Source organism: Pseudophryne corroboree, chromosome 5 (assembly GCF_028390025.1).
Source record: "Pseudophryne corroboree isolate aPseCor3 chromosome 5, aPseCor3.hap2, whole genome shotgun sequence".
NCBI classification, from domain to species: domain Eukaryota; kingdom Metazoa; phylum Chordata; class Amphibia; order Anura; family Myobatrachidae; genus Pseudophryne; species Pseudophryne corroboree.
The window spans coordinates 731,270,336-731,281,472 of NC_086448.1; the positions used below are offsets into that span (position 1 = coordinate 731,270,336).

The following is an 11,137-nucleotide window of genomic DNA, read 5'->3' on the forward strand; positions in this document are numbered from 1 at the left end:
AATTACCATGTATATTGGCCGATTTGTGTAGAAACATTTGTGCTTTTTATCTTACTGGAAATATGTAAGAGTGAACTTTTCTTTTTCTACAATGTATATTTCTGCAGCTTCCAGATGAGAATGAGTGGGGTTGGCTTTATGTAGCTCTCTGTCATGTGACCTGGCACCCATAGTTAGGAACCAGTGGGTGTGGCAGAATTTTGGTTCAATACTCACCTTTACCCCACTTGTTGCCATCGGTTCTCCCTCATATCACACTAATGTATAATATGCTGTGTATTACAGGTTGAGTATCCCATATCCAAATATCCGAAATACGGACTTTTTGAGTGAGACTGAGATAGTGAAACCTTTGTATTTTGATGGCTCAATGTACACAAACTTTGTTTAATACACACAGTTATTAAAAATATTGTACTTAACGACCTTCAGGCTGCGTGTATAAGGTGTATATGGAACATAAATGAATTATGTGAATGTACACACACTTTGTTTAATGCACAAAGTTATAAAAAATATTGGCTAAAATGACCTTCAGGCTGTGTGTATAAGGTGTATATAAAACATAAATGCATTCTGTGCTTAGATTTAGGTCCCATCGTAATGATATCTCATTATGGTATGCAATTATTCCAAAATACGGAAAAATCCGATATACAAAATACTTCTGGTCCCAAGCGTTTTGGATAAGGGATACTCAACCTGTATTTCTGTTAGGAGAGAGTGAGCTACAGCTGTAACAAGTGGCAAAGTATCTCCCAATGTTGGGTATTCCTGATGCCATCGCATGCCACCATGCATTAATATTTCTACAGAGATAGGGACTGATTCTGAGTTAGGAGCAAGTAAAACAAAACAAAAAAAAAAAAATAGCACCTTGGCAAAACCATGTCGCATTGCATTTGGGACAGATAAAATGTACAGAGATTTATAGTTGGGAGGGGCCCGTTCTTTCAGTGTAAAAACAAAGTTTTTCAGTTTGTTACATTTTTCTTTGCATATAAGAAATAAATGTATTTGCACCCCTTGCAATGCAACATGTTTTGCTCCAGGAGCAAGTTGCTAGTTTTTTGCTCTCTTCTAACTCTTAAGAGCCCCATACAGTAGAACGATATGTCTAGAGGCTGAAGTAGGGGCGATTTCCCTTGAACTCTACCGGGAGCTTCCCGGGAGTGGTTCCATACGATTCCATACGATTTGACACATTTTGCATGCAATATATGTTATGCGATCCCAGCCATGCCTGCGGGAACCGATATATCACGAGTGCAGCACTAGCGATCTAGGGGATCCGATCCGACCCTCACGGGAATGTGCTTTGGATCGGATCGGATACAAAGCCAAAATGCCCAATTTCACCCAATATATTGTCCTGAATGCCCGAATTGGGCTGAAATCAGGCATAATCGCTCCAGTGTATGGGGCCCTTAAGTCCCATAATGTTAACATTAATCACAAAGTTTTACTTTCAATAGTACAGCTAACCACATGGATTGTCATTGAGTCACTGTGAGTATATAAGGTTGCAGTGAGAACTGCAGCCTACAAAATGTGACAGATGATAAAACCAATTCATTTGGAATGACTAAATTGGCAGTGTTTGCGGTCTTAGCACACATAACTATCAGTAACTTAAGGATTCAAGGATTCAAAATGGGTCTCACAGACCCGTCTGGTTTTGGTACTACGAATAGGTTGGAGTAGTAACCGTGTCCTTGTTGATGCAAGGGCACTGGAACAATGACCTGGGACTGGACCAACTTTGTGATGGCCAGTAGCAGCATAACACGCATATTTTCCAAAGCTGGTAAGCTTGATTTGAAAAATCGTTGGGGAGGAGCACCGCCGAACTCCAGCTTGTAACCCTGAGAGATGAGGTCCCTTACCCAGGCATCCTTGCAGGAACCTTCCCAGATATGGCTGAAGCAACGTAACCGAGCTCCCACCACGAGATCCTCTCGGGGTGGGTGGGCATCGTCATGCTGAAGCTTTCGCGGAAGCTGAACTGGTGCCCTGTTCCTGAGAGCCGACAACGGCTGGTTTCTTAGGCTTACCTCTGTTGCCTCTAGCTGCGTTGGAGGCACCCCTGGCCCTAGATCGAAATCTGGTGGACCGAAAGGAGTGGGTAGACGGTCCCGAGTAGGTACGTCTAGCAGGCGGAGTCCCAGAGGGAAGAAACATGGATTTTCTAGCAGTAACCTTGGAAATCCATGCATCCAATGAACCTCCGAAGAGCCATTCACCTGTAAAGAGAAGAGATTGGAGTCAGCGTCTGCAATCCACTGACGCAACCATATGGCTCTGCGTGCAGATACAGCCATAGCAGTGGTCCTAGCATTAATATTGTCAATCTCTTTTAGGGAGTCACAGAGGACTCTAGCCATGTCGTGAATGTGTTTTATAAAAGTAACTGTAGTAACCAGGGTCATATCTCTCGAGAGACCCTCCTGAATTTGAGTAGCACAGGAATGAATTGCATGTGTCATCCAGCAACCTGCAATGACTGGTCTTTGAGATACACCTGCAGCAGTGTATATAGATTTCAGTGTGGACTCAATTTTCCTATCCCCCGGGTCCTTTACCGTAAAGGATCCTGGGGCAGGGAGTACCGCCTTTTTGGAAAGGCAAGAGACAGAGACATTTACAGACGGAGATTCTTCCCAGAACTTTCTGCCTCCAGGGACAAAGGGAAATGTGTGCAAAAATCGTTTTGACACCTGATATTTTTTATCGGGAGTTTTCCAGGCTAATTTAAACAAATCATCTAATTCCTTGGAATCAGGAAAAGTGACTGTCAGTTTGTCTTGTGGGAGGAAAAATGACTGCTGATTTGTAGTGTCCTTCAGGGGGAGCTTTAGCACATCCCTTATAGTCAAAATGAGGGGTTCAATACCCTATGCAGGGGTTGAGTCCCAACTTATGGGGTCCACATCATCTCCATCATCCTGTATATCATCATCAGTATCTGATAGGAGTGCAGGTAAAGCATGTTTATGTGCACCTGTAGTAGACAGGGGGGATGGGGGGCATCAGCCCTTGCAGCTAGACTTGCTACTACATGTTGCAGTTCTTGTGTTTTATTGGCATTAGCAATTCATTGAGATTACATTTCAGGCATCACATTTTTGATAGCCCCCAGCCAGGAGGGCTCTGGACTCTCCCTCACATTGTTAGCATTTTGTGATGACTGACTACACTGCTCACATGATAAGGAGCCAGATGAGAGAGGGGAGAATCTGGCATTACAAACATTGCATAATTTTTGTTTCACCATTATGGAGTAACACACAATAACACAAACAACACAGACTGAGTTACAAATAAGCCTGCCCTATTGCATGTGAGAGGAGACAAAGAATAAGAGGGGACACCAGCACACCAACGCTGAAGAGCCCCAGTGAGGCTGTCAGCATTTTTATATACTGTAGATATATCAGTTAAACTGTTTCTAACTAGGATTCCCCTAGAGGAATATTGTGCACAAATAGCGTCTCTCCACCTACTCAAACACCCTGTACCAGTGATCCAGCGTGTGACAGTCTGCAGGATCTTTGTGAGGCTGCTGCAGCTTATGCAGAGGAAGGCGCCAAAATGCAGCTGAGCCTGCTGTGATATAGCTCCGCCCCCATAATGGCACCGAAGCTACTGTACATATTTATACTGGCTATGTCTCCTAAATGTGCTGTAGTGTCACATAAATGTTAAGTACAGCACATGTCAGCCAGTGTCACACAGGGGCTACAGCGGGTCCCCCCCAGGAGAGACCTGTACGCCTCACCCGCGCTTTTGCCGCACCATGAATCGGGGAACCCCCCTAGCGGGATCCCCAGGTTTGTACTCACCACCGACGATCGCCTTCAGCAGCGTTAGGGGAGTGCGACTGCGACAGCCCAGACGCAGTGCCCCGCTGAACAAACAGCCCCTCAGGATGGTGGTCCTGCAGCGGGGAAGCGGCTCTGCACCTCAAGAGGCCGGTAATCATCCCCCCCCGACCCCCCCCCCCCCCCCCCAACTCCCACGCCACAGGTATGCTGTTGCCCAAACAGCATACCGAAAATAATAAAGTTTTAAAAGAAACTGAAAAAATCTCTCTGGAGCTCCAGAGTGTGCATCCTCTCCTGAGGGCACTTTTTTCTAAACTGCCTGTAGGAGGAGGCATAGAGGGGAGGAGCCAGCACACCCACTGGAAGAAATTTAAAGTGCACTGGCTCCTTTGGACCCCTTCTATACCCATCGTACTAATGTGTCCCCAATATCCCTTATGGATGCTAGAGAAAATAGGTTGTGCATACCTCTCAACATGACCCATTCCAGGAGGGATAAAATGCTCTCTACCTTGACTTCCCTTTTAATGTATGATTGGCATCACATGTGTTGAACTATTTCATTGATAAAAAAGGTATTTCAACAAACATTATTACAATTATAAGTTAAGAGGGTAGTCCAGGTAGAGAGCATTTTGTCCCTCTTGGAATGGGCCATGTTGGGGTGTATGGATTGTGTATATTAAATATAAACCGATGGTGTATATTAGAGTTAAACTAATAGTTTAATAAGGCATGGGTACTGTTTATATCTCAACATAATAGAGAGATAACTATTTGATAATGTTTTCCTGCAGTGCACAAAGACAATTTAAGCTTAAAATACACATACTGTAGAAAATAAAATCAATAATTTATCTTGCAAAAATGCAATAGCAGCAGCCTCTGTACTTATAACACACTGGGGCAGGACTCAGGAGGATGCTGTGTGTGTGTGTCTCTGTCTAGACATGAACGCTCTCATTAAATAACCGGTTACACAGGACCCTCACACCCAGGCGGAAGGAGAAGCCGGGATCCCTGGGTCACTTACAGCTCTCTCCCCTCTGCTATCTCTCCTCTGGTCAGGAAGCTCTGTCGGTATCTCTTGAAACCTGATACTACTGTTTCTATGCCTGCAATGCATACTGTCCTGCTCACATTCTGGCAGCCTGGTTCTGCTGCTGCACAAGAAGGAGAGCTAGTAATGTCAGTATGCTCTGGCTGGGGGTGCCCTTGACAGAGGGGGGCCCGGGGTACAGTATGCCCTGCATCCCCCTCCGTAATCTGGCTATGAATCAGGCCCTGTCCATAAAAGAGTTGGGATAAGCAGCAGTGCTATTCTTATCGGGGCTAGTAGCTTCTTGTAGCTGTCTTATGTTTTTTTACAAGCCCCCTTTTCCATAAAGACACTACCAGCCTGGGGTGAATTTCACTATACCGGGGGGACCCCGTGTTATCATTAAATCAGGCTCAGCCTGTCTAGCACTGGTGCTGATTGTGGATATGTGGAAATCTGTGTTTTCATTATTATTATGTTTGTCATTTTCATGTAATTATACAATACACCTATGGTCTGAGCAGAGGCTACTGTAAGTCACTTGCTGTTCTCTGCTATTCAGCTGCATGTGTCTTTTCAGCCAGAGACTGAAGTTTACGTCTTTGCAAACCTCAGTTTAATAATTTTAGTAGAAGCAGAAAACTAGTAATTTTATTCACAAAGGGGGTGATTTAGACCTGATCGCTAGGCTGCATTTTCGCACAGCGGGCGATCAGGTCATAACTGCACATGCGTATGCACCACAATGCACACACGCGTTGGACAACAACAATGGGCATCGCTGGTCAGCGACGGGATGGTGCGAAAATTCCATTTGCACAGGCGTTCGCAAGGTGATTGACAGGAAGAGGCCGTTGGTGGGTGGCAACTGACCGTTTACTGGGAGTGTTTGGAAAAACGCAGGTGTGTCCAAGCGTTTTCAGAGAGAGTGTCTGATGTCAGCTCCGCCCCGATCAGCCTGATGTGATTGCACTGCAGGAGTAAGTCCTGGGCTGCGCAGAGACTGCACAAAGTGGATTTTTGCAGCTCGGCGTACACATGCAGTCGCACACTTGCACGGCGAATTTACACTCCCCCTGGGGGCGATGACCATCTGAACGCAGGACAGCAAAGTTTGCAGCCCAGCGATCAGGTTTGAATCATCCCCAAAGTATATCTGCATAATGGTAGTCATTCCGAGTTGTTTGCTCGTTGCCGATTTTCGCAACGGAGCGATTAAGGCAAAAATGCGCATGCGCATGGTACGCAGTGCGCATGCGGTTAGTATTTTAGCACAAAACTTAGTAGATTTACTGATGTATGAATGAAGAATTTTCATCGTTGAAGTGTTCGGAGTGTGATTGACAGGAAGTGGGTGTTTCTGGGCGGAAACTGGCCGTTTTCTGGGAGTGTGCGGAAAAACGCAGGCGTGCCAGGATAAAACGCGGGAGTGTCTGGAGAAACGGGGGAGTGGCTGGCCGAACGCAGGGCGTGTTTGTGACGTCAAACCAGGAACGAAACGTCCTGAGCTGATCGCAATCTGTGAGTAGGTCTGGAGCTACTCAGAAACTGCTAAGAATTTTCTATTCGCAATTCTGCGAATCGTTCTTTCGCTATTCTGCTAAGCTAAGATACACTCCCAGAGGGCGGCGGCCTAGCGTGTGCAATGCTGCTAAAATCTGCTAGCGAGCAAACAACTCGGAATGACCCCCAATGTCATTCACTGAAGGTGCCATCTTGTGGCAGAAAATTATATTGCAGGTAGTTTCAATATTATGCTTTGGGAAACCCAACAATGCAACATACTTCCCTAAATAGGGGCAAATTTACGAAAGGCTGATTTTAACTCTATTTTAAATCGATATAAATTGGTGTTATATTTCAGGGGCTAAACCACACATTTAATAACATTTGAAACTCAGTATCAAAAATGATCAGGCCCTGAAACACAATAGCGATTTAGATCGATTTTAGTTAAATTTACCCCTATGTGTAGTACTGCAAAAAAGAGGCGTTGATATGTTTAATGTTTTCTACATTTGTACATATGGCAGCATAGTAAATAACAATTCAAGATGAGCAGTTTAGTTTTGTTAAAAACCTAACACAACCGAACTGTGGGGATCTGAGTAGAACTAAGCAACTGCTCAGATCTTTTTTGGTGATCCGAGTGGAAAGAGTCTGAGTTAGGTCTCTCCTCAAGTTCAGAAATCTGATTTAAAGAGCGAGTTACATGATTTTAACCGTTTTTTTGTTTTGTTTTGAATTTTAAAGAAACCCAGATCCAAGACTGAACCCAAAACACTTGAAGAAGGTTTTACAAAATCAAAACATGATGATTATTTAGGACCAAAACACAGGGGTCTGCGCACATCTCTAATAACAATACACATTCATTTAGGAACAATTTGCCCAAATAAAAAAAAAAACCTGTAAATCCAGAAAATTTGATTTCTTTACAGGCATATCACATGCGTAATAATATTATTGTGTATTTTCAGCAATACTTTGTGCTTATGATCATCACTGATGGTGTGATAACTGATCTCGATCAGACCCGACAAGCTATCGTCAATGCTGCTAAACTACCGATGTCCATCATAATAGTTGGTGTTGGAGGAGCTGATTTTAGTGCCATGGAGTTTTTGGATGGTGACAATGGTGGTCTCCGATCGCCCAGCGGGGAGATGGCCATAAGAGACATTGTCCAGTTTGTACCTTTCAGGGATTTTGCTAAGGTAGGTTTAATATTCATCTCGCTAGGAATAGGCTTTTGCATTTGGTATCCGATCTATAGATCTACACTAAAAAGGCCTACAGTCAGTAGGTCTACCACTAATGGTCGACATGCATTAGGTCGAGAGGGTGAAAAGGTCGACACTTTTTGTTTAGGGCTTTTACATTTTTACAGCGTTTGCTGCATTTACTATCCATGTCACAAACTATTACCTTTAGTAACCTTGTGGAGAGCGGAGCCCAAAGCGAGGCGAGCCCGTGAGGGGACGCATTTCACAAAATTGACTATCCATATCACAAACTATCACCATTAGTAACCTTGTGATGAGCCGAGCGAGCCACCGTGCCTGAAGCACAGCAATCCCGCGAGGGGACGCATTTCACAAAATTGACTATCCATATCACAAACTATCACCATTAGTAACCTTGTGATGAGCCGAGCGAGCCACCGTGCCTGAAGCACAGCAATCCCGCGAGGGGACGCATTTCACAAAATTGACTATCCATATCACAAACTATCACCATTAGTAACCTTGTGATGAGCCGAGCGAGCCACCGTGCCTGAAGCACAGCAATCCCGCGAGGGGACGCATTTAAAAAAAAATGGGGTAAAAAATGTTTAAAAACACAAAACACCCACATTTTTTTGTGTCAAACTTTTACCCATGTCGACCTTTTTATTGTCGACCATTTGACCCTGTTGACCTTTGTCGACCTTTTGACTGTCGACCTTTTGACCCGGTCAGCCTCTTGATTGTCGACCTAATGACTATCTTTTTAATGTCTATTTTCTGTATCAGAACCTTTTGCATTTTAGGAGGAAATGTCCATGGATTTTGTGTTCATATTTGGGATGTACAGGACTCCGGGATTTCCGGATCACCATAATTTAGAGGGACATGTTTAAAATCTAAGAGTATTCCAGTCACTCAACATATTGGCCCTCGCTTTCCCCTTTTACTAATAGTTTAGCAGTGCTCCTCTCAGTGACTTTAGGAGACATTTGATGACGATAGGAGACGTGATGACGATGTCTGTGTGTATGACACTTTTCCATGCACTCACTGGTTTTCAGAAATCTCTGAATGATGGATTTCCAGATAAGAGATCCCATACTGTACCTGTAGTCAGTGGCTTCTACATTGGCTGGCCGAGGGGGTCTGTAAATGCTACGCAGCACTTAGAAGCCGAGTGAGGCTACCATGAGAGCAGGGGCGTACATGTTATCACAGACAGGAATAGCAATCACAGCGGGAGAAAACCCCTACCATTGTGGCTGCCTGTTAAATGTGATTAGCAGGCTACACTTCCAATGGCAAGCTACCACCACAGCTAGGCAGTCCCCGTAGGTGCTAGATTGTACTGGGGTGGAGGGGTTCTGTATCCCTGCCCTCCCAGGCAAAATGCGCCACTGCCTGTAATTATTCTCCTAAAAGCCAGATGTTACATGTCAAATCCAAACATCAGAAAGCTGAGAAACAACAAATTTCACAGATATGTTCATCAACCACCAACCACTGTACTGTAGAGAGGGTGATTCCGCTATGTAATGTTTAATTTACCCTCTCAGTTTATTACTGATTATCAATGTAATCACTTCCTAAGTTATTGAGTGAGATTGGGGTCGCAGCATTCTCCAAATTACAGCCTGCAGCATTTATGTGAACTGAGTACGTCACCTAAAATTACAGCCTGCAGCATTTATGTGAACTGAGTACGTCACCTAAAACATTCATTGAGACGGTATCCGTATGATTTACTGGCGGGCGGGATGCCGTCTGTCAGTAGTCCTGTTGCACCGGGATTCCAGCTGGCGGAATTCCGGCGTCGGTATCCTGACCGCCGTGATCCCGACAGCTGTCACATTAAATGCACCAGGATCGTCCTTATGCATGGTTTTTATATAGCTGGTTTATTTTACTGTATTATACTATAAAATGTGTTGTTGGTTCCATCTAGTCATTTTTTCTTCTTTCTCCTCTCCTGAATTCAGGCTCCGAAGGAGGCTCTTGCTCAGAGCGTCTTGGCAGAAGTTCCACAACAAGTTGTCTCATATTTTAGTACATACAAGTTAAAGCCACCAAATGACCCTGCTGCAAAATGAAGACCCATGTAAGCCGTCAGTCAGTGCTGGAGCGCAAAGATTCGCTTTTTGTACCCTTGAAAATTTGTACTTTATTCCCTTATGTACATTATATAGAAATTAAAAGTCACCAAGTTCTGTGACCATATAATAATAGGGGGTATTATTCCTTATAATACAGAAGTGCTCCTAATGAAGATTGAAGGTATGACATTAGTTCTCAATGGTCAAACTGAATGATTACACAGTACCTTTATTACAATCACTTCTGCACTGTATAATATTATGTATATAACAGTAATCTTTTTGTAATATAGTAAAAGAATTACAATCTTTTATTTTATAAAGTTTTACTTATCTGCCAAATTTGCAGCAGTTTTTCTTTTTATAATCTTCTTATGTGAGTTTATGTGACTTGTCTAGAACTGTTAGGTCATTTACGGTGGCGGCTGATTATAGGCAGACACAGCGAAGGATGTGTATTAGATCTGAGGAATCCTGTCTGATATGCTGGACTGTAGTTAGATGGCTCCTTATTCATTTTCCATGGTTTATCATCTCAGCATGCATTGAACTGGACAATTGAACAGAACACTGAGCATCCAAGCGATTGCTCTTAATTCTAATTAAAACTAGCTAAGGTCGGGCGATGCCTACATGTTGTTGAACTACAACTACCAGTATTTATGGCAAGTCAACAGTTAACCAACTACTAAAATAAAGATAAAATGCCCTAGCTGTGGTCTAGATTCACCCAATGAAATAGCAGTGCAGAAACTTAATTAATATTTAAAGACACGGTACAGAGTAATACACATCAAAAGCAATGCCTACGCCATCTACTCTATGTGTATTATCAATTATTAGCAATGGACTTATTTCACTAGTCACAAGTCACTTATTTCACTAGTCATTGTTTTAATGATTTATATACAGTGGGAATCTATCTACATGCATGTACGTGTGTGTCTATCTACATACGTACGTACGTACGTACGTACGTACGTACGTACGTGTGTGTGTGTGTGTGTGTATATATATATATATATATATAAAAACAAGAAACAGTTTATGCGCAAATACCAGTCCTCTTTGCAAGTTCTTTTTGTAGAACAACAAGTCCCAGCTTCAGCTGTCCACAATCTCCAATGGATTCCAATATGTCCCCTTTTGCACTAAGATTCTTGGAATCGGCAGCTCCTCTACACACCAATATCCACAGTTGGTAATTTATTCTGTAATCAAATCAAAAAGAAGGAGCGCTCCATAGTGCAAATCAGTTTTAAAATTGTAATTTATTACACTGATTCGACACACATACGGTAAAAACACGTACCGCAAGCGGCGGTATAAACCACCGTAAGTATGACACATGCAAAATAAAACCGGACTTCACCGCATATAGAAGGTGCTTCTTGGCGGCACGATGATCCTCACGCTAGGAGCGCTCCTTCTTTTTGAATATATATATATATA

General features: G+C 43.3%; 1 protein-coding gene across 1 annotated transcript in view; it reads left to right on the plus strand.

Annotated features, from left to right (window-relative positions):
* CPNE3 (copine 3) overlaps nucleotides 1-10,027 on the plus strand; it is a 164,694-nt gene extending 154,667 nt beyond the window's left edge. The window contains exons 15-16 of the mRNA XM_063924058.1: nucleotides 7,344-7,580; nucleotides 9,572-10,027. Coding sequence (XP_063780128.1) covers nucleotides 7,344-7,580; nucleotides 9,572-9,682 — 348 coding nt within the window. The 3' untranslated portion in view covers nucleotides 9,683-10,027. The remainder of the gene's footprint in view (nucleotides 1-7,343; nucleotides 7,581-9,571) is intronic.
* The last annotated feature ends 1,110 nt before the right edge of the window (nucleotides 10,028-11,137 follow it).